Source organism: Periophthalmus magnuspinnatus, chromosome 3, assembly GCF_009829125.3.
Source record: "Periophthalmus magnuspinnatus isolate fPerMag1 chromosome 3, fPerMag1.2.pri, whole genome shotgun sequence".
NCBI classification, from domain to species: domain Eukaryota; kingdom Metazoa; phylum Chordata; class Actinopteri; order Gobiiformes; family Gobiidae; genus Periophthalmus; species Periophthalmus magnuspinnatus.
Window position 1 is genome coordinate 12,934,721 of NC_047128.1, and position 24,523 is coordinate 12,959,243.

Consider the following 24,523-nt stretch of genomic DNA (forward strand, 5'->3'; position numbering starts at 1 on the left):
GGACAATGTAAAACATACCTTACAACATACATTAGTGAAGGTATAAAACATGCTTCATTCATTCTAAATCAGATGAGGTGTCCGTGTTTCTATCCCTGCTGCATTGAACATGTCAACAGCACAGGGACAAAAAAAAAAAAAAAACAGACTTTCAAATCTCATGTTTGAACTCACCAAAGACACTGAGGACCCAGAAACAAGGACTACACTGGGACAGCAGTCAGGAATGAATTCAGTTACACTTCATATTGTAGAAGGTCATGTGTTTATTAAGAAAACACACACACACACAGACATTGTGACAGCCTCCTCACAGAACTGCTCAAGGAATCTTTTCAAATTGTTCAGATTGAGATTTCTGGAACAAATATGCAACATATTGAGTATCTGAATTTCTTAAGCAAAGGTAAGCTCGTTTTACGTCATTATATTATTTTATTCAAAACCTTCAACTTTAAAACAACATTCTGAATATTATGAATAATTCCCTTATATGAGACCAGTACTAATGTTTTTGCTTTAGTACACCTGGGATTAGAATCTGTGTGATTTCATTTTACTCTTAAAACAAGTATTTTTATCATCATTGTATCAAAAGTTGCATCAAATTTGACTTTTTCCTTAGTATGAAGTTTAAAGTTGCAGGATCGTCACAACACTCGTCAGTAGTTAAACATACATTTATCAGTATAGACACACATAAACATTCTCATGTTTTGAAAATCTATTCCAGATCTGCTGTCCTATTTCTCCAGCTCCTTGTTTTGTTTTCACCATCCTCCTCCTCCTTTCACACACCTGACACCTGTTTAAGTCTTTATACCATTCCTTTGTCTCACCCTCTCTCTTTTCTTTTACTTTTTCTCTCCCTCCCTCAATCTCTCTCTCAACATCTCTCTCTGCCCCCTCTCTCTCTATCTATTCTACCTCCCGTCCATCTCTCTTCTGTCTTATTCTATATTCTTTCTCTCTCTCTCTTCTATATTCTTTCTCTCTCCCCTCCTCTCTCTGCCCCCCTCTTTCTCTTTTCCCCTTTCTCTCTCTCTGTCTCTCCCCCCTTTTCCCTCTCTCTCTTTCTCTCTATCTCTCACTCTCTCTGTCTTTCCTCTCTTTCCCTCTCTCTCTCTCACTTTTCTCTGTCTCTCTCTCTGTCTCTCCTCTCTTATACTTTCTCTTTCTCTTTGCCTCTCTGTCTCTCTCTTTCCCTCCCTCTCTCTTTGTAGGCAGCCCGTTGAGTAACTTCTTCGACGTCATCAAACAGCTCTTCTCGGACGACAAGAACCTGGCTCCGGGTGGTCCCTGCTCCTCCCCCTGCTCGCCCGCCAAGCATGCCCCTCACAGCAGCAGCGGCATTACCCACAAGCCCTCCTCCCCTTCCTCCCCCCAGGCCCCGCCCACCGAGCCCAAACCTAAGGACAAAACAAAGATGGCGTCTGGCAGCGGCAGAACTCAAGAACAAGCTTAAAGGGCCTATATTGCACTATTTGTGATCTGTGTTATAATGTCGTTTCCTCGTCACAAACAGACCTGGAGTTGCGTTTTGTTTCATTCACACACGTTTAACACAGAAATCCTGCATATTTAGGCTGTGTTCTTTTCTCAAACTGAAAACACTCTGTTCCACCTTATGATGTCATTAAGTGGTAATAGAGGAAGCGTTCCACTGTGTTTTAAACTCCAAACACCTTCAGTAGAATCATTTGGACCATTTCAGCCCTGGAATTGCCAAACTTTGAAGTTACAGCAAACTTTCTATTAATCTCAACATAAATACTGAAAATTAAAAGCAACAACTAGTTATTCTACACAGCCTTGTTATCCAGGGTTACTCAAACAATGCGAATGAAACAAAACACAGCTCTAGTTATGTTTTTGATGAGGTAACAACATTCAAACACACCTAAAAGCTCACAAGAGCCAATTCTGCGTAATATAGGACCTTAAAAGAAAGACAATATGGTCTAGAATATTGCATGACGCGGGACAGCTGGGACTCAACCCTTTAGTTCAAATACAAGAAGATGATCTACTTTTGCCTAATAACTTTTGTACAATATTTAGCGGGAATGGCTCTAAGCAGTATTTTACAATAAGTAGCCCATGTAGCTTTCTCCTATCTGTGTCTATAGCCCCATTCACACATGCAGTCGAACCCGGGGATTTGCCTGCATTTTGCCAGAGCAGAGTCATGTGTGAACAAAGCCACAACTGATTTTCCAGCATTTTTGATCTGGTGATATCCAAAGTAAATTACCAGGAATATGCCGGGAAATTTTATGCCTGAACAAAGCCAAAAAATTGCCAGTACCATAGATACTAATAAATACATAATACTCTCCCTCTGCCCATTACTACAACTCGATAACTAGCTGATGCTACTTGGAATAATGTCAAATCGAACGCTTTCACTTACAAATGAATGGTGAAGCCAGTCCCCATTTTAAAGCATATAAAATGGTTATTTCATGATGTGTATGTCTTTTATCTGGTCTTCTCACAGTCACAATGTAAAAGAGGACGTTTAGTGTCACTAGATGTTCACCAGAAGTTCCAAAGTCTCAACTCAAGACGGTTAACTTTTCGCTCAGATGCTAATTATGATCTAAAACAAGACATCAGAAGGGTTACACACTCAACAGTGACTTTAAATGATGGGTTGGTATCAGCTGACACCCTCTGGATTATTCACGATTTGCAATGCTAACACAATGCTAATGGCTGTTGGAAAATATGTAGCGGACTGACTTCACTGTTCCAGAATCTTCCCGGACTAGACGAGTAAGTGGATGATAGTATTAGCATCGAACACCAGAGCTAATAATTAAATGTCTGTGAAGCTAAATTCCAGGTTAAGTGTGACCAGAGCAGACCTGGCATTGTTCTGGGACTGTGTGTGAATGGGCGTCACTGCTCTGGCATTTTGTACCCGGCAGTTTACCGGGTACTATGTGTGAATGGGGCTTATGATGGCTTCACCTGTCTCTGCTACCAGGGATCGTCCATACAAACTCTATAGCAGCCGCAGCAGCAGAGGTCCAGTTGCCCTGCACCCCCATGGGACCCCCCCAACCCACGGGACCCCCCCCCACCCACCCATAGGACACCCCGTCACCCCAGCCTGGTCCAGCCTCGGGGTCCCGCCCAAATTTACCCCAGAAAGCAGATGTCACAGACTTTGGCCTTAATACAGTAATGTTTGTTGATCCATTTTGCTCCTGTTTCATTTTGAGTTTGTGTTTGAGGGGTGGTGTTGTGGTTAGGATCATTTAAAGGTGCCGTACCTGATTAGAACGAGTTCATTTTAAACGTTTGGCAGTCGTCCTCTCTTACCCTATGTATTCTGAGCATCCCAATTATACACAGTGATGAGTTTATTAGCGCTTTTCACAACTTTCGTAGGCCAGAGTGAAGTTTTTCCCATAGCAACAAGCATGCCAAAAGCACACCAGTGTTCCTAGATGATAAAAATGCATTATAATTAGATGCAGACACCACACAGCTGTCTCATTTTGACCCCAAGAGCTGCTTTTACTATATATCTTTACTGGGTCAAAACATATTTTTCATACATGTAAACTCAGATAGGTAAATGGGGAATAATTTGGAAATCTATATGCCGTTTAAGAATACCAGTTTTTTACATTGAAGACAATAAAAATCAGGTACAGCACCTTTAAAAGATGTCCACCCAGTAACAGGGAGAACAAGCAAACTCAACAGGGAACGATTCCGGGAGTTGAACCCGAAACCTCTTTGTGATGAGACCATTCTAAGCCAATAATTACCACAACACTACTGCGAATTTATGACCCCAGGAGCTGCACACACTTAGACCTCAAGATGTTGCTGGCTTTTAGTTAGAATAAGTAGAGTATATTATTGTAAGCAAAAAAATCAAGTTACTCAAAATCCAGCAAACTCATTCAATCTTTTTTGAACTACCAAACATGGGATGAGTAGCCAAAAATTGTACTCAAGGGAAAGTACACGATAGTGGTCCAAGAAATTATAGCACAAATGTTCAAACCATTTCATATTGTCAACATAAAACTTTTGTCACTTGTGGAGAAGAGGAACCAAAACTGAACTGTTACTTCAAAAACAATTACTCAAATACGAGTAAAAGTATGGGATCTGAAAATGACTATGAGAAGTACAATTGTATTAAAAGTAACTCATAAAAATGGAGTAAATGTAACTGAGTACTACCCACCTACAGTATGCTTGTCTCTTGTCTGGTCCGTGTGCAGTCCTGGGCCATAGGGGGCGCTCTCCTTCATCCCCTCCTCTCGCCTGTCGTCTGTGGGATGTAACGCTGTCGATTGTATCAGAGCTGGGGTCGGGTCGGGGTCAGAGTTCAAAGGTCATGTGATTTGAATGAATGAAGTTAACTTCTGTTGTATTAGACGCCATATTTTTGATCCCGGGTCATTTTGTGAAGTTTTGTTGTCAGTTCTTTTGTGTTAACTGCACTTTTTGTACATTTCTTTTGACCTCTTGATATAATTAGTATTTTGATTATGATTTCTTACCTTGTGTTGAATTATCTGCAGGATTCAGACAATAGACAGTGTATATTTTTGTACTTTTGGGTTCTTCTATTTATTCTGACTTATTTATACAAAGAATGTGTCCCCAGTCTCTTAATGAAAAGCAAGTTCCATTGGAGAGGTGCGGGACTGGTCTGGCATGGGTTTAAGTTCATTTGATAAAAGTCACACATCAGAATGAAATCAGAATATCTACAGTCAGTGTTAGAAATATATACATTCAAACTACACAATTTCATTTACAGAATATCATACATTTAAACTAAAACAACTTGACTTTGTTTTAAAAGCTGGTGTTTTGCTACTAACCAGGTACTTTCATTGTGTTGGTCTTGGTCAGGAGTAAATTAGCTGTGGGATTTGACCATGTTTATGTTTTGGGTTGATGGAGGACAGACACAGGGAGAACATGCAAACTTCACACAGAAAGGCAGGGAGTCGAACCTTGAAAATTTAGACTAAAACAACTGGACGTACTTAGTTTTAGAAGCCAACGCACCTTAATCAGGGCTTGTGTTCATAAATGATGACGGTGATATTTATATAACTTTATTTACATCTCAAATATGTTTATTTAATATTTTATTTATTTAATTTCAAGATTTCCAAAGTAGTTACACACTTTTTTATATTAATCTTTGATCATATTGTAATAATAATCATATAATTATGCCTATTTAAAGCGTAGGTCACTTTTTGGCCAAATGATAGACTAATAAAATTATTATGGTTGTGTTAATTCAGCTGAAAAAAAAAACATGTGACCTTATTGTGAGTGAGCTTGCATCTCCACAAACCTGACTCTTATTTGGTTTGGAGGAGCTATGGAAATGCTGTTTGTTTTCATGGAGACGTTGTTCTTTTTGCTATAATTTTCCACAATGTGACATGAAACGTATCTTTTTCCATGGCGAATGTTCCGAAGTTTGGTTTTAACTTTCTATTTCCATGGAAACATACAGGTGACATGCCACCTCCAGAAAGTTACATACTGTAGCTTTAATAAGTTAAAAGCGTAGTTATTAAAGGAGCTAAATTTAGCTTTTGATTACAGTACATTTCATCCATTCATTACAGTTTCAACACAGGAAAAGACAGTAAAGGCCAATATTCAGGTGGATCGTGCTGCTGGTCTCCATAGAGATGTTATTGCTTAGTCTGGAATGTTCCACAGTATGGCTTTAAACCTATTTATCTTTTAATTATTCAATTACAGGTGTTTTAATTTCCTAAAGAAATAACTTGAAAAACAGTCTGGACCTGTGCTGCACCTCTCTGTGAAACGGGGCTTTATTTAATCTCTGTATTTTGTCCTATTTATTCTTTATGTGTAAAACTCCTGATCTTTGTAAACTATTTTGACTTTTCTGTACTATATACGTTTGAGTTCTTTGAGGAATGTAGTCTAGCCCATTTGAGCACCCTCTTCTCTCTCCTTCTCTCTCTCTTTCTCTCCTTCTCTCCCTTGTTCTTTCTCTCTCTCCTCTTCATCTGTAAATAAAAAATCAGAACTACAAACCCAGGATTCCTCTGTCCACTCCAGCACACCTTCACCTTTTTTTGTCATCTCTCTAAACTCATTTCAGTTTCAATTTTCTTGTTATGTATTTATTCAAACCTTCATATCAGGTAAAAGCTCCGCAAGCTTTAGTTTTTGTTACTCTCTAAGCTCCAAAAGTACATGGTTTTAAAAGCAGTGGTTTGTGGTATTAACCTATCTTGGCTTTGTGTACGTGTCTAAGGCTTGTTTAGCCAAGGTTCACGCTTTGAAGAGACGAGCTGAAGCAACACTCCATCTCCTCTGGAAGTCCGACCTCTGCACCAGAATATGAGCTAAAACTTAAATGAATTAGAATCTCAATAGTTTTGACTGTTTTAGATTTGGAGGATTATTATTTGGACAGAGCTAGTCTCGGTCAGGATCTTAGCTGCAGGATTTGCCCTATTGTTCATGTTTTGGGATGACAGACACAGGCAGAACATGCAAACCTTACACAGAAAAGCCACGTAGTTGAACCCTGAACATAGAGCAAAATTTCCCCATGGACTTTAAACTTAATTAAAGATGCAATGCGAAACTTTTTTCTGGTTCATCTCCCCCTATTATCCATATTTGCCTGGAATATTGCAGAGTGTGGCATTAATCATGTCTATCTTCTATTCAATGTGCTATATATCAAACTAAGAAACTTTGTAAACATGCATTCCACTGCACAGATCTGACCTGAAACTTGCGCATCTTCTCAGAGATAGATAACTTTAATGCCAAAGTGTGGAACATTCCAGGCAAAGGAATAACATCTCTAAGTGGAATAGTCTTAATTTACTAACAAATCCTTTGCGTTCACTTTTGAAACCAAATGTAGAACTCAAACCGAGCCGAGCTCAGGGTGCGCGAGGCATTATGCTTCCTCTTGTGGTGTTACTGTGAACTACACCAGCGCTAAAGCGAACAATAAACCTGACGACTTTGACACGCGTCTTCTGTGTTTTTTATTTAGAAAAGTAAATGTACAAACTCGGCAAACATCATTTTAAAATACACAAAAAATGTAAAAAGGCAGATTAGTTTAGCTTTAAAGATCAACTGTGCTAGAATAAAAGTAATAAAAGACATATTTTATAGGTTAAAGATTTCTGGTGGAGCATTTGTCACCTGCTCTTTTCCATGGAGATGCCATTGCTTTGGTTGGAATAATGCCAACAGTATGGCATTAAATGTATCTATCATGAACACAAAGGGGTGATGTCACCAAGGCAATTAACATCATTGGGTGAGCCCACCCTAGTCTTTTTAGAGAGATTAAATCATGTGTAACATTGTTGTTAAAGCAATAACATCTCCGTGAAGACAAGCAGGGGACTGTCCCTCCATCAGAAAAGTTACGTAGTGCACCTTTAAACATACTTTTCCTGATCAGTAATAGCATTATGACCAGAGTGCAGTGAATAAAAAGGAATTTCAAATTGTCTCTTTACTGTGGTTCAGATTCAATATTAGCAAGCAGCAAGTAAACATCTGACTTTAAAGCGAGCCTTTGTACGTTGATTCAAAAAGAAATCCCCACACAGTCCAGTCATCTACAACCTATCTACCAGAGGTGCTGTAGACCTGTTTTAGTCCTGGGTTAGACCTGGTTTAGTTTGAGTTAGACCTGAGTTAGTCTAGGTTAAACCTGGTTTAGTATTGGATTAAACTTGGTTGAGTCCTGGGTTAGACCTGTTTTAGTCCTAGGTTAGACCTGGTTTAATCTGGGTCAGTCCTGGGTTAGACCTGGTTTAGTTTGGGTTTACTCTGGGTTTTGCCTTATTAAAACCTACGTTAATGTAATTTGTCCTCCTGCCTTAAACTTGGTTAGACTTGGTTTAGACCTGGTTTAGTCCCCTTTTAGGGCAGCTCTTGTTGGGTTTTCTCAGTCTGCAGTGGTCACCATCTATTAGGTGACCTCTCAGGTGTTTCAGACCTGGTTTAGTCCTGGATTAGACCTGGTTTAGACCTGTTTTAGTCCTGAGTTAGACCTAGTTTGTTCCTAGTTAAGACCTGGTTTAGACCTTGGTGCTGGTTTAGTCCATGTTTGGTTCTAGTTTAGTGCAGTTCTGAAGTGGTCTGCAGTGAACACAAGGAGCAGTGGAGAAGCAGGTGCTGGTGGTCATAATGTTATGCATGATCATTGTACAGGTATGGTTCATATTATATAGGTTAATTTAAACATTATAATCATTTAAACTGTTTTGATAAATAAGCCTAAAACCTAGTCCCGACATGAGGGACAGAGCGTCACCAGTCTTTCTTTGAGTGCGGTCTCCAGATCCATCAGAAGTCTGGAGCTTTGGCCCTGGTCCTGGTCGAGCCCTGCCCCAGAATGAAGCTCCGTCTCTGGGAACGTCTTCTCCAGACCACAGCTTCCCAGCAGCAGACGGTGGAAGTCCTCACGCTCCAGGAGAGAGGGGAGGTTCTGCAGGAAGAAGCCCTCACAGAAGGAGACCAGTTCTGTGGCGGAATTCAGCTACAAATGAGAAACAGGTCAAGATGAACTGACTATTGGTCGACAAACGCACAAATATATGATACAACATTGTAAACACATTTGTACAGATTCTTTCTTTCTTTTTGTTTGTTTGTTTGTTAAAGAGGGGGTATTATCCAAAATAGATTTTGCATAATATTATTTTAGCTTTCTACCATGTTATAAAGTTGTTCCCTCATCAAAAACATGCCTGAGCTTTTAGATGTCATCCATGCATGTTTGAGTGTTTTAGCCATCTCTCCCTGGGCCTGTTTGAACCCTCCTTACAATTAGCTGTAAGAGTCTGTCCAAGACTCCGCCTACAAGTTTACGTCACCCATGCTCTCACATGACAGTTCTTCATAAATATACAAAAACATGATACAAAACTGTACACAACAACTTGACAAACCTGATGCAATGCAGTAGGTTCATTAGCGGCTTATTGTAATTTGATAGCACTCTGAAGGGGGGGGGGGGGGGACTTAGCACAGGGAGCAGAGGGAGAGGAGACTCATGGATCCAAAACAAAAGTGAAACATCTGAACAGGTTGTTGTAAAATGTTTGAGCTCTAGTTACCTTGGCGACCCTGTAGACGGCCACAGCGTTGTCCACAGTGAGACCTTGGGACAGAGTGACCTCACAGCTCCTCTGCAGAGAGCGCAGCCTGAAGAAGACACTGACCGGAAACAACTGTAACACAACACAACAAGTAAAAATGTGTACATGTTTAAATGTGTCCACCGCAACAGCAGAACTACAGCCTCCTCAGCCTCTCCATTTCCTTCTCTTCTCTACCACCAGTGTCGATGTGCACCCTATCAAATCTACAGCTGATGTCATCAACATGCCCTGGGGGGTGAAGCTAACTGGAGGCACTGCTCTATGAGAAACTCTGTTAGACTTTAATCGGTTAGACTTTAATCTAAACTTTATTTAACACAATCTGACAAGAAAGGACTATCTTAGCTGGAACTACAATAGGTGAGCTGATTTGTGCTGTTAAACAAATCCCTCTTGAATAACATTACAGTCACAACCCCTAAACAGGACAATGAATACAGGCTCCTTAAAATGTGCTGTTTAAATCCTTTTTGTATTTTTTTCTTGAGTTTTAAGATTATTTTCAATTCAGGACTTAACAAGATCGCTGATTACAAAATCTTAAAACACTTTTGGTTGTGACATGCACGAAGAACCTTCCTTTCCCAGCATTTTGTGATGCAAAGTATCATCACATCACTGATGCCTCTACCTCTCGAGGTCTCAGCACACTTGTATGGATAATGAGTATGTTTGTCATCAGTCCCTTCTGGTTGAAATAACACAGTGTTGTACTTCTAATCAATGCAATTTGTTCTTCTATCTGTAAATCTGCTTGCAATTGGTGGATTTACATTGAAGTCTTGTACCTTGAGAGCTTCATCATAAGCCAGAGTGACTCCAGGTGTCCCTCCACAGTACAGAGACTTCATCATCAACTGAAACAGGACAACACAGCTGTCAGTCCCCCTGGTGCAGACAGCAGTTATGAGCCATAGACTGTTAGAGCAGCAGTGTCTCACCTGGAAAGTGCTGTAGGTCATGTGATCGATGTGGATAATGGCGTCAGGTGACTCATTCAGCAGCTGCCCAAACCTGGGAGGGAAACAACACCAAAAACTTTCAATTCAAGTTATTTCTATATAGCCTCAATAGACTGCATATAGAAGTGGACTAAGGGAGTGTGATGTTATCCATAGCATTCAGCTCCAGCCAAAAGGAAGCTCATCAAGGCTAGCAATTATAGGGGCAAATTGGGAGCCAGGATCTCTATTTGGACACGAGCACGTGTATCATAGCAACCGAAGAGTCAATCAGGAGCGAGGGTTTGGAAGGTAACTTCCTGTCAATCAAACCTGTCGCTACTGGAAGTGACCTTGAGGAAAGGAGGCGCCTCATTGGTCTATAATCAAGATTCATGTATTGACTTACGAATTAAATAGTCAAATAAAACAGCAGGATCATGTACAGCAAAATGACAAGCCTGAGACTGTATAAAGAAATGGACTAAGTGAGAGTCCCATAGAGTTCGGCTCCAGTCAAATGAAGCTCATCGAGACTAGCAGTTATAAGGGCCAATGTAGAGCCATGTTGCATATTAGTAATTCTGACCACGAGTATCATAGCAACCAAAGAGCCAATCCGGAGCAAGGTTGCTGAAGGTAACGCACCTTCCCGTTTGCACCACAGGTTAGTACATTTTAGAACGAGTTAGCAGCAGTTACAGAGACAGAAAGGGTGACAGTTTTCCAATGTAAAGTGTATTGGAGTGAAATGTAAAGTGTATTGGAGTGTATTGGAGTGTAAGTCAGAAGCCTGCCCATGATTACTTCCAATTTGGAATGTGGCAGCTACCAGGTTAGCTATGCCCATATACAGTCTATGATAGCCTCAGAACAGATCCTGAAAATCAAAGAATATTTAAGTAAACTAATAATGCTTCATTATGAGCAGTGTAGCAAGCAGGCAGGTGATCTTTTTCAGCAGGATTTACTTGATGCCTCACCTGTCGGAGGCGGAGATGAGCAGAACTCGATGAGCAAAGAACGGTCGTCCCTCGATCATAAAGGTCACGTCGGACATTTCCTGGTTGTTCAGGAAGTGCACGTCTGCAGCAGAACACATGTCAGCTAACTGTGATGGTGTAATTTTAATGACAGAGCCAGAGCAGAGGGAGAGGAGTTACCGAGGTGAGTGGATAGTGACACATCCAGAGGAGGGACAGGAGGGACAGGGGATGGTCCATAAGACAGAGACAGCACCCAGGCCAGACGCTGCAGGATCATGTAGTCCTGTATCACAGAGAGCATACACACTGAGAAGATGAACATGGCACACATAACTATGGGATCTGGTTAAAACTCTGGCCTGGGTCTACAGGGGTACAAAAGAATACAGTGCACCCTTTTGCAAATATGTGCTAAAGATTGTGCTTTTAAACAGTTTTGAACTGTTTTGTGAAGGAAAAAGCCCAACTAGGGACAGGAGTTGAGAATTAACACTAGCTACACACTCTATATGTGCTGCATCAGCTGCATGCTCTGCCTGTGACTATGTATGACTGCACTGTCCCTGTCAAACAAACAAACAAATAAATAAATAAACATGATTTCCCCTCATTTAAGGCACTATAAATAAACTTGATGGAAGAGCATTGTCTTTACACCCCTTTAAACACCCTGGTTTGGTCTGGATCCCAGGACAGCACTGAGACACCTGTCAGCACCTGTCAGTACATACAGTGGGTGACAGCAGGTGGCTCAGTGGTTAGAGTTCTGCTGTGTCCTTAGGCAAGACACTTCGCCCACCTTGCCTGGTATGAATGTGGTGAGAGTGAGCGTTGGTGGTGGTCAGAGAGCATTTTAGTGTGTACCTTTGTGTTGTGTACAGAAGTGGGAATCCTGTCAGTGTAAACTCTATAGTTTTGTACCTTCGTGTTATGCAGGAGGTTGAACAGCGCTGAGACTCCTGTTAATCTAAACTCGGGACTGTAGTTTTCAGAGGAAATGGAGCCAAAGTCCTGGAGCAGAGCAAGTACGACCCTATCTCTGCCCTGGTCATGAGCCCTGAGCACAGACTGCAGCCAGCTGTGCACGCTCCATGGGACACCTGCAGAACACAATATATATATATATATATATATATATATATATATATATATATATATATATATATATATATATATACACACACATACATGACCAGTCACACAGACAGTAGATCCCTCTTTTCTGCATCACTTGAGGAAAAACTAAAACTAAAACACAACTCTGCTCACACCAGTCCATCTTTCCCATAATCAGGGAATAATTTCTTAATAAAAGAAAAATATATATTTATATAACTGTACACTGTAACTATACAGCATAAGACAGGGCACAGTTTGAAGGGAAGTCTCCAGATTTAGACTCTGGCTGTAGCACCCATCTCCAAACTACATTATTCTAAAGCGTTTTTTATAGTGCGCAAACCGGGAAGTATGGCTGGTGTGCTGAGAGCTATGAAAAGTGCTTATGAACTCATTGTGGTGAATAATTAGGATGTTCTGAATGCATAAGGTAAGTGAGGAATACCTTTGGACCACTGCAAACTGTTTAAAATGAACTCTTTTTCACGTTTTACGGCACCATTAATCAATTAAGGACCTTATTTCAGTCTACTATTACAGTCTTTCTGTTTTGTTTTTATCTAATTTTAAAAACAAACTAGTAAAGATAGTTTTACATTAAAATATTATGAAGTGAATATTATTATGCTTATGGTGAGAATACCATTAGATCTGTCAATCTGTACCAATTTCTTTCCATAGACAACAGTGTAATTTTTCAGTTTCTGTTAGTGTTCACACTCTCACCCATGTCTCGGATGTCCAGAGTCACGTCCAGGTATCCGTGCTCCGCGCTGTAGTATGAAGCCTCCTGCAGAGCCTTGAGTCGAGCCTTACACATGCGGAGGGTCCCTTGGGTGCCCTTCTCCCATGGGTGCCCCTGGTCCACGCCCTCAGCCAGGATCTCCTCCAGTGATAGGACGTCCTCTCTGCAGGGGGCGGGCTGAAGGACCAATCGGCGTACAATGTTTCTGTGAGGAGCACAGACAAAAGTGTCAGAGGAGGCTTGTGGGTTTAAGACTGTGGTTTCATCCTGGCACTTTGGTTTCACCTGCCAACCCAACACAGGCACAACAGGCCAAACTGTGCAGCTAAGGTGAGGACCACTGCTCCAGACAGGGCAGCGAACAGCATCATTGAAGGATGGGTCAAATGCAGGGGACAGATTTGGGGAGAATAATGTGTTCTTTAACCTTTACCGCAAGACAACATCAACAACATTCATGTTACCCCCATCTGATCTAATCTAAATAATGAGGGGATATGAAAAGACTTAAATATGCACTATGTAACTTTTTGGTGAAGTCTTCATACACGATTGCTTTGCCTGTTCCACAGTATAGCATTAAACTTAGCTATCTCCATGGAGACAAGTGATGCCAAGCTACAGGTCACATCGGCAGAGAGACGAGAACTCACAGACGAGAACTAAGAATGTGTGCTTTTGGGTGAAAAAGCGAGACAAAACTATAATTGGAAAAAAATGCCAGATAAAAAGATTTAATGCCCTACTGTGGGCAGACAAACCAATAGCATCTCCATGGAGACAATCAGGTATTAATAAAACAATTAGGTAAGACATTATTAGTAAAACTGAGAGCTAAGACCAACATATAAAAAGGGCTTATTCATGACTATTACACTGTTATCTGACCTGTGTCCATGAGCGGCTGCACAGCTGAAACAGTTGATGTTCTCAGACAGGGCAGAGCTCCCATGATGCACTGGGAGCAGAGGGTCGGCCCCATAGGAGAGAAGCAGACTCACCATCTCATAGTCTCCTGCACAGAGCTCAAGTCAGTATCTGTCTCTCATGTATCCTAGTGTGAGTGTTACCTCTCTTCCTCACACTCTTTCTCTTATGTAGAATGAATCTCTTATGTGTACTGACTCTATCTCTTTCTCTCTCTCTCTCTCCCTCTCTCTCTCCCCTCTCCCTTCCTCCCTCCCTCTCATGAACCAGAGTATTCCCTGTGTGCTCTCTCTCTCTCTTTCTCCTTCTCTCTCCTTGTCTCCCTCTCTGTCTCTTCCACTCCCTCCCTCTCTCCCTCCTTCTTCACATGTATATTGAATTGGTTCAGTTTTACTTGTGTTCTCGCTCTTTTTCTGAATGTATGAATGAATGATTTTTTTTTTTTTGGCCCATCCTGGCCTGGCCATCAGATGACAACTCAACAACTCTCCCTCTCTCTTTGTCTCTCTCTCCCTCCCTCCATCTTCACATGTATATTGAATTGGTTCAGAGTTACCTGCAGAGGAGGCCAGTTGCAGAGGTGTCTCCACAGAACAGTCCTGAGCCCCTCCAACCTGAGCCTCCACATCTGCCCCCGCCTCCAACAGCAGCTGGAGGTGACAGGTTTCATGTGTGTGTGAATCAGTGTGTTTGGTGGGATCATAAATACACAAGGATGATATTAGACTTGGGAGACTCGGAATTCCATACAAAAGACAGGCACAATTTTCACGTATGGAACACATTTTAATAAATGAGTAAATCATCTCATGTACTGAGCTCTGTCAAGTTACTAACCACATAAATGGGCAAACAGGGAACTAATAGATAACCGGATTTTAACTAAATTTGAAATGCATTTATCTTTAGGTGTTTTATTGAAATGTGTACTTAACATTGTCGTAGTTAATTTTGGTCACTGACAAAGAAGATGAGTGATGATGATACCTGAGCCACAGACAGGTGAGAGTGGAGCACAGCCAGAGTCAGAGCCGTCCAGTGTCTGGTCCCAGGAGAGACTGAGGGATGAGTCCTGGAGCACACAGGGACCTACACCACAGACAGACATTATAAATGAGTTATATAGTTTAATGGGTAGAGGACAATTTTCCTTACGGGGACAATAAAGGTGTACCTTAACCTTTAAGGTTACACTTAATTAACCTTTACTAATTTTGAGTATCTGTATTCAGGTAAGTTACTCTTTTATTTGGTGGTATTCAGAATACAGTTACTTTCCTAAATTAAAATGACTGCATAACAATACTTCATTGTGCAATTTAGGCTTCAAGCTGCACAGTACTAGTGAGAAAAAAAAAAAAAAAGCAGCTCTTGCAACACGAGCATGTGTGATTTTTTGTCTTTAATTAGACATAAAGTGGTCACATAGTCAAATTTGTATATAGCATTTTTCCATCTTCAAGGCACCAAAGCTTACATGTGTAATGGCATCCTGTGCGCACATGTGTAACGGCAGCCTGTGCGCACATGTGTAACGGCAGCCTGTACACACATGTGTCCAGGTGAGGAGGGGACTGACCTTTAGGTCCAGCTGAGCTCTGGCCTGAATCAGGACTTGGACCAAAGCCTCGTCTCCAGCTGCAGAGGCGTACATCAGAGCACTCAGACCCTGGGCAAATTATTACACAGGCTTTAGAAAGTGTCTCCTTTTCTCACCCGTTTGCCAGTGGAATCCACCTCTTCTGTTCAGTTATCATCCTACCTCCTCCTCTCTCTCTCTCTTCATCCTCTCTCTTATCATTGCCATTTCTCCCTCTCTCTCTCTTTCTTTTTCTCTCATTCTCACCTGTTCATTCACAGTATCCACCTTCCCTTCCCTTGCTCCCTCTCTCTCCTTTCTCTCTCTCTCTTTCTTTCTCTCTCTTTCTCACCCGTTGATCTACAGTATCCACCCCTCTCTCTCCCCCGTCTCTCACCCGTTCATCTACAGTATCCACCCCTCTCTCTCCCAGCAGGTTGGAGGCCTCCTTGAGCAGATCGACCCTTCCGGAGCAGAGCATCTTAAAGCCCAGGTCTGACCTAAACCGCCCCAGGGCAGACGCAGCGTCTAGGGATCTCCATGACGATGACACACTGGAGTCAGACCTGTAAACACAGTCACATTTGAGACGGATGTGAGACCCACTGAGTTACACACCGTTCCAGGAGGCAGGTCAAGTTAACAAACCCCTTAAGCCTCATGGGCCCAGCGGTGAACCCAGGTCAGCCCACTGCCACGCCCACCATGCCCATAAAAATAAGATATTAGCAACCCCAACATGCCATATATCTACTGTATGTAATCACAGGACACTCAGTAAAACAGATAAATCATTTTAGATTAAATGACTAGAGCTCAATCAAAGAGCACACGTGTCCCCAAATGCCAAAGTCAGACACTTCATTAAATTATAATATTTTTCATTCTCAGATTATCATAATTCATTTTTATGGTGGAAGAGTGACAAGCAGACATTCTCTCCTTTTCTCCAAGAAATTCTAAATTTTTCATCTAAGTATTTACAAAACAAACAAATGCATCTGTGCACACAAAAGTTATATATCAATGGAAAATAAAAATATCATCTGAATCAATTTTTTTTCCCAGGCTTAAAAATCCATGTTTTGGGTAAACCGGTCATATAAATAATAGGTACTAAAGTTTGGGATACTCTGATATTGTTTTCAGTTTGTGACCCCTCCCGGACCCTGCGGCTCTGCCCATGTACATTACATTTCAAAACATGAAAACCTGCCATTTGCACTTTAAGTCCCAGTGCAGTGTACCTGAGCAGTGTGGGCTCGCAGTCCTGGTGCAGCAGGACTCTGCAGCTCTGTCTCACATCATCACTATCCACCACAGAACTACGTCTGTGCTCCGAGAACATCAGGGAGATATGCAGCCAGGAGGAGAGGGGAGGGAGGAGATGAGGACACCTGCAAGTGAATACCATATATATAAGACAGAGAAGACCCGGGATAAGACAGGCTGCAGTAGGACTAGCTGGGGGAAGTATGGCAACCTGAGCACTAACCTCTGCTTTGTCCTATTTTCTCATCAGCAATGCTATTCACATGTTGTCCCCTGTCCCACTCCCCCTGTGGAGTGTAACTCTTTCAGATGCCCCGACGACAGCTGGACCCTCTCCTCCTCCCCACCTGGCCCTCCTCCACCCGCTTCCCTCTCCTCCTTGCCTGGCTCTCCTCCTCCTTGCCCGGCTCTCCTCCTCCTCACCTGGCCGATTTTTCTTCTTTTGTCTGATTTTTCCTGTTGTTTTGTTTTTGTGTGTAGGCAGCACGGTGGCTGAGTGGCAACACTCATGCCTCACAGCAAGAAGGTTTGGGTCAATCCCCGGGTCGCCCAGGCCTTTCTGTGTGGAGTTTTGCATGTTTCTCCCCGTGTCTGGATGGGTTTTCTCCGGGTACTCCGGTTTCCCCCATCAACCAAAACATGAACGCCCTTCGAGACAACCGTTGTTGTGATTTTGGGCGTTACAAAAATAAAATGAATTGAACTGAATTGAAGACCAGAGAGAGACAGTCAGGAGGAGAGGGGAGGGTGGAGGAGGAGACCTGAGAGAGAGAGACAGAAAGATCGAGCTGGGAGGAGAGATCAACCTTTTGGTACTTTCATGGCAAAGCACAATGTAATTAATAGAAAAAAATCTGTCTCTTGCCCACTCTTCTCTCTGGGAGTGTGACATCATCACATTCTAGTCTGAAAACCTCCATCATTAAGAGAACATAACACATGTTCATGATATTACATTTGTTAATGGCTGGAATCATGCTCAACAACTATAAAAACAACAGGAACTTGCAGTCAAATCCAAACAAGGACATAAAGGGATATTTCATTTTACAGCTGCTCCTTAAAGGTGCACTATGTAACTTTTTTGCTTGTCTCGAGGGAGATGTTATTGCTTTGTCTGGAAAACATTAAACTGGTCTATCACCATGGAGACAAGGAGGTGACGCCACTGGTCCAATTACAGATTGGAGTCAACAACTCTCACGAGGTATTTCTTTAGCAATAAAACACATGCAATTGAAGAAAATGCAAGACATATGAGTTTAACTGATGCCAGGCAAAACAATAACATCTCCATGGAGACAAGCAGATAGCATACCTTTATTCAGAAATGTTACACAGAGCATCTTTATTTAGAAAAACTCACTTCTCTCTTGTAAGTGTCATGTTTGAAGACTGGAGATTTTCCATGTGCTCAGTTTGTGGGGCTGAGACAAAGTAATACAAAGTGTGCAGAGCGTCTGGGGTCCATGATACCAGCGTGTGATTGGCTGATGGAGCAGAGGGGGCGGGCTGTGGGCGATAGAGGAAGTGCATCGCCCGAGACACCAGATCACCTAAAACAAGACAGAAGTGGTAGAAATTTCTTAAAGGGCCCATCTTACGCACTTTTCTGATTTATGATATAATGTTGGTTCCTCATCACAAAGATACCTGGAGTTCTGTTTTGTTTCATTCACACATGTTTAAATGTTTAATCGTTTGGATGATTTCAGCACTGGAACTGCCAATCTGAACTGAACTGAACTAAACGTAAAAGGCTGCTGTTAACTTAACCTCCTGAGATCCAAGCTCTTGCATGATATGCTTTATTCATTTCTCTTTGTTATTTGGGCTGGCTGGGACCTGATGAGTCTAAATACAAAGAATTATCTTTTTACATTATGTAGTTTCTGAGAAAAAAATTATGTAAATCAAATGTCCTCATATGTAGACATTTTAATCATTTTGATAAAACATTTCAATAATGATTTGCAAAAACTATTTATTATGACCCTGAACAGCAGCAACATTTGTGTGCAGGAAGAAAAAAAATAAATAAATAATTTAAATAAAATATTCTAAACATTCTAAACTATATATATATATATATATATATATATATATATATATATATATATATATATATATATATATATATATATATATATATATATATATATATATATATATATTTGCATTGTTGCTGTTCTTGTTGCTTGTGGCCTAGACAACCCAGAAATGTGTTATAACATATGAGGACGCCAGGTCTGAGAAGGTTAAAAGGTACCACTTGATGACATCATGAGGTGGAGCAGAGCATTTTGAGCTTTGGGGATGGAGACAGACTGATGATAAAGGGTTACTCAAACATGTGTGAATGAAACAAAACACAACTCCAGGTATTTAACAGCATTATAACATGGCTTACAAAAGTTAGCTTTAGGTAATATTGGACCTTTAATTGGATGTATTCAGAATGTGTAGAATGTTTGGATGTTTCTATTGAAGCAAGAGGCACTTTTTCCTGACATAATCTTAAACCCACGGGTCTCACTCACACAGCTCAGGGAGACTGCTCACTGTAGCGCCACTTAGTGCCTGTTCCAAAGACTGCAGCTCCATTTGAAGGTACATGTCCTCCCTGCTCTCTGTTGAGGCCTGAGGAGCAGGGCAGGAGAGGAGGGCGTGGCCACATAGCTCACCTGGAAACACAAAGGATTACGGGTCATATAGTGAAGACGTTTCCATACTTTAATTCTTCAGGGGTGAGAGGAGGATACTGCACCAGGTCAGTAGTAACAGTTGTAAAATGACACGTAGAATGTGTATTTTAGGTTCAAAATTAGATGACATTAGATTAGCATTTATTGTTTCCTTTAGTGGTGGCAGTTATCATGAAAAAAAAAAAAAACTGACAAGATTCAATACAAAACATTTCTCAACCAATCCATCGATACTTTCTAGCCCGAGGCTCCTATACACTGTGCCCAGTCCAGCTGATAAAACCAGTTTAGGTTTCTATACCTCACCTCGAGGATTTAGTCATCATTCAAAAGCCCATGATTTGATTAAAAATATGATCACATATAGTTTATCTCTGAAAGAAAGTAACAACCTTTGAACCACTGAACAATTATAAACAGGAAGCTTCAGAGAGCGGTCTCTTCACAGTCCAGTGGGGCTTTTATGTCTTATGATTTGTAATGATTAGTTTTTCAGATTTTTTAAAGAAACCATCAATGCCTCTTGGAACAATAGATTATTTTTTCCCACCCCTAATCAGGCTCAGGGTAAAAAGCTTAGAGCTGCTCTTTCACATCAAGAGGACCAGATGGCTACAGTCTCAAGCCCATGCTGGAGGAGGGTCTAATGTTTGATTGTGATCTTCTGAAGAGCTAAGGGGAGTGTCTGAGGACTGGACTGGTTCATACAAACAAAATCAGCAAATTAATTCTCTTTATTTCTGTTTACACACAAAGCTGCAGACTCTGTGGCTGCCCTCACTCACATGCTATGTGCTGTTTGCACTGTGCTGACTCGGACTTTGACACAAAACCAGGATTTAGTTCCAACACCAGTACCCATTCTGAGCCTAGTCCCAGCTCTGCTGTCCCTCTGCCCCTTTCCCTCTGTACCCTTTTCGCCCTGCACCCCTGTGTGAGTGAAGTCATGTTGTCTGTAAACACTCACTTAAAGGACAAAGAGGTGCAGTTTCACAGCTCCAGACTCACACACTGGGCATTATGTGGCACAGAGGAGGTGAAATAATGAGCTCTGATTGGCTCTTGTGTTAAACTGAACAGGGCTCTATTCACTGCACCACACTGGACCATACTGAGGTTTAATGACCCCAAAAAACACCTATGTGACCCTCCCACACAAATGCTCCTCCGGCCCCCACCAAGCTTGTTAGCTTGTTTCGTTTCACAGTGTCAGCATTGTTCCTTGTGACTATCCATTGTTTGGCTGTTTTTAATGATGGTTTATTGCGCACATTTTTGCAAGTTTTCCAAAGTGGTTTGAATATACAAATGACATATAAACTGAAGTAAATGCTCCTCTGCTGTAGAATACAGTGACTGTGAACTACAATAACTGCTCCCTGTGACGAGGGCAGCCACAGGGGGCAGACACAAACACATTACTTAGATCATTACAGTGATACATCTGTGTGAACATATACGGTACATCTGTAATATATATGCCATTTCAGTTGTACATACAAATACAACTGAAACTTATTTTAAAATCAAGACAAATGCATGCTTAATGCAAGGTTCTTAGTTCAACATGCATTCATATTGCTCGGCTTTTGATATATTGTTGAAGTAAATACAGACAATAAACGATATTGAAACCAAAACATAAAGCAAAATTATCTCCAAAAAAGTAAATGTACTGTATTGTTAAAATGCTAAAACACTTAAGTAGTTAGTCTGTGTCTACAATGAGTCATAAAAGTTCATAATTCAAACTTCTACAGCTCAAATCACATCGTAGAACAGAAAAAGAACCATAATTTCCCACTAGTTCAAGAAAAAGTACCACCAAAAATATCAACCCATCTAACATGTATTGAAACGTTATAGTAATTATCATAAGAGGCCTACGCATCGCTGGAGATGACATCACAACATTCTATAGGATAATAATATTTAATTCAGATGGCGGCAGGTAAAATGAATATTGTTCAAATGCAGGTTTCTGTTATGATACAGTGAGTTCTTGGGTCTAGTCACTAAGACTGTTGTGGAAGGTAAAAAAGTAAAAGTACTGTACTTAAGTAAATATTTTTGGTGTACTGTACTGTACTTTACTCAGGTACATTTTAACCTGAATACTTTCTACACAAGTCCTTTTCATATGATTTGAGGGGTTATTTTTTACATGTTCGTAGTGACATCCTGACTAAAGTTTTCAAGCTTAAGTTTCGACAGAAATAAGTACGTTCATTAGAAAATAAAATATAATGGATGAAGAAATGGATTCACATAATTACTGTGGTGTCGACCTATATATATATATATATATATATATATATATATATATATATATATATATATATATATATCACTACATTTACAGGTTAACAAATTAACAAAATAAAATACTAAAATAAACTAAATTAAAATAAATACTTTTACTTAAGTTGATTTTTTCATGTGATATATTTACTTTTATTTGAGGAACTTTTTACCACTACCACTTTTACTTATGTAACACACTCGTGCATCATCCACCACTGCTAATAGAAATGATCAGGTTCAACATTTGTGGATTTTTTTGGAGAGGCTGATGCCACAGATTGGCAGCCTTGCTTCTGTCAGTCTGCCTCAGGGCAGCTGTGGCTACAGAAGTTTGACCACTGCCAAGGGTATAATAATTAATACTGCATAAAACTGACTCAAAATGGGCTTGAGCATGTGGAAAAACGAATGCATTATTATTATTATTATTATTATTATTATTATTATTATTATTATTATTATTATTATTATTATTATTATCTGCCGTGGAAACTGACACATGGCTCACAGTGCTGTTTGTGCCAGATTCATCTCAATGACACAGTTTTTTGTTACTGAGAAAAAGTATCCACTACCAACTACTTACTATTCCTACCTATTATAGAAAAAACACTTTTGTATCAACACTCATGAATGAGTTGCCCAGTGCTTCTAGGTCCTGAGTTACCATGGACAAAGGGAGGTTCACATGTGTTTGTGGTGAGTGATCTGCTGTTTGAGTTTTGCATCAGATGTGCCCTATAACAATAACAGCGCAGCTGCACTTAAACAAAAGATTCCCGCGCGATTCCCACAGACAGGTCCTGTCTGACACAATACTTAGAGGCCCAAAGGAACAAGGGCAGAGAGGACTGGGGATATGGAATTGTTGGGGGCAAGAGACAGTTTTCTCATTATACTTGTACATTGTACTTTGCCATGAAATATCCAAAAGGTAAATGCACAAATATTGAACCTGATCTTTTCTGTCAGTGACTAGACTGAGTAACTTCATTGTCATCTGAAAACCAGCAATAGTAATATATCTATTTGCTAGAATACATTCATATTGTCCTTTCACACAATTCAATTTCACTTTTCTTTTTTTTTACTTAAAACATCCCTTGGCGTCTTAAATAGACTGTGTGTGTACTGTGACCAAGATTATTCATACCGATCTGCTATGCTGCTGATTCTGGGGTGTGAGAAACAGTGGGTGATTGTTGTGTATAAGTCAGGTTTAAGTGCAGAGGAGAGAGAGGTGTTCAGGTGAAACAGGGACCTCTGTGTCGTCTGAGGTCAAAGGTTAACAACACACACGACCCTGACCCCTCCCTCCCATGGGCCCCAGTACAAGAGCTGAATGAGCTGCACAGAGGAACAGTACAGGGGAGTATCTGCAGGGGGGTACAAAGGGGAGAGGAAAACAGAGTGGACCATGAGTGGGACAGAGGGGTGAGGGGGGTGAGGAGCACGTGTCAGAGTCACATACAGAGGTTATTATTCACCGTGACGCTGCCGCGTGAATGGCAGTATTCAGTCTATTGCATTTGCATTTGGTTCTTTTTATCAGTAGCTTTAGTTCACATTTGCCTTGTTTCTGTGCCTCCTTTGCAGACACCTCCTGCATCAGAGCTTCAACAGCTAAAGTGATAGTGTCGTGTGGGAATAAGCCTAAATATGATTCATCACTAGACTGACAAACAAGTGCGCGTGTGTACTGACCGTGCGCGTTCCTGCCGCTGAGCAGCTGCGCGTGCACCTGCAGAGGGGCCCACAGCTCCGGGTCCAGGTCCACGGTGGAGTCCAGGCGCGCGGCTGTCACGGGTCCGGGCTCGTGGTTCTCTCTGGCCGCGTGCAGCGCGCGCACCACGATCTCCTCCACGAGCCGCTCTGTGCACGCCGTGAGGTACACAGCTGCATACTCACGCACACGCACAGACACGCGCGTGTCCACCATCCACCTGAAGAAGCGGCCCACGGAGAGCAAGAGCCCGCAGCTGGAGGACTTGCTGCGCGTGCGCGCGGTGTCGCTGCTCATACAGTGGAGAGACACGGCGCGCACCGCTGCCGCCACGCACCGCTCCGAGAGCCCCGTGCTCAGAACGACCCGCACTGCGCTCTGCACCTCCAGGCGCGTGCACCGCCGGTGCACCGCACTCAGTCTCTGAGCCTCGCGCGCAATTCTCATTAACGGGTTTCTCATCACCGCGGACAGCCGCCGCACCGCGTCTCCGGTAAACGCATCCCAGCCACACACGCGCCGTACCAGCTCCCGCAGCTCGTGCGCACTCCACGGGTAGTCCTCGAGCTCCGGGAGCCTCGGCAGAGACTGGAGCAGGTCCTCATTGAACCAGCTGCCGCTCCGCGCGTCCCAACTCCCGCCGCTACTGCTAACGGAACCGCTGCTCGCGCTCCTGCGCACGTGGCCCGGCTCTAGGCTGGTCATGGTCCAGACTGAGCTCCAGGACCAAGTCCCTTTGAACCTGGGACTTGGAGAGCACGCCCCCGCGGGACCGCTCCGGAAGTCCCACCGCTGGGGCTGGGGTCAGAGAATAACAAACTACTGTTCATGCCTCGTGCACAGAACAGAACACAATAATCACACTTTTAATTAAACAAGTTATTTATTTAAATGTTCTAACTATGAACAGCTGTAAACAGGAGTCACTGAGGCTTTACACACAACCCAGATCCACTTTATGAACGGACCCAGTCCAGATTTGATGTCGTAGCTGCAGTTTATAAAGTTATAAAGTTCACTGAGCTCATCAGAGACATGCA

General features: G+C 41.8%; 2 protein-coding genes across 2 annotated transcripts in view; one reads left to right on the top strand and one right to left on the bottom strand.

Annotated features, from left to right (window-relative positions):
• The window catches only part of LOC117393798 (serine/threonine-protein kinase BRSK2-like), a 68,187-nt gene extending 66,524 nt beyond the window's left edge, over positions 1–1,663 (top strand). Inside the window, exon 20 of the mRNA XM_055232110.1 lies at positions 1,224–1,663. Within this exon, the coding sequence (XP_055088085.1) occupies positions 1,224–1,465 (242 nt within the window). The 3' untranslated portion in view covers positions 1,466–1,663. The remainder of the gene's footprint in view (positions 1–1,223) is intronic.
• Positions 1,664–8,302: 6,639 nt separating this feature from the next.
• LOC117393799 (ankyrin repeat and BTB/POZ domain-containing protein 2-like) lies at positions 8,303–24,188 on the bottom strand. The gene is made up of 17 exons (XM_033991809.1): positions 23,465–24,188; positions 19,292–19,435; positions 18,118–18,307; positions 16,727–16,876; positions 15,877–16,045; positions 15,480–15,569; positions 14,888–14,989; positions 14,457–14,550; positions 13,862–13,988; positions 12,955–13,178; positions 12,031–12,209; positions 11,287–11,392; positions 11,107–11,209; positions 10,124–10,196; positions 9,971–10,039; positions 9,138–9,251; positions 8,303–8,557 (listed from the first exon to the last, which is right to left on the bottom strand). Exons 1-17 carry the CDS (start codon positions 24,186–24,188, stop codon positions 8,303–8,305), a joined length of 2,913 nt encoding a protein of 970 aa, XP_033847700.1.
• Between the last annotated feature and the right edge of the window lie 335 nt (positions 24,189–24,523).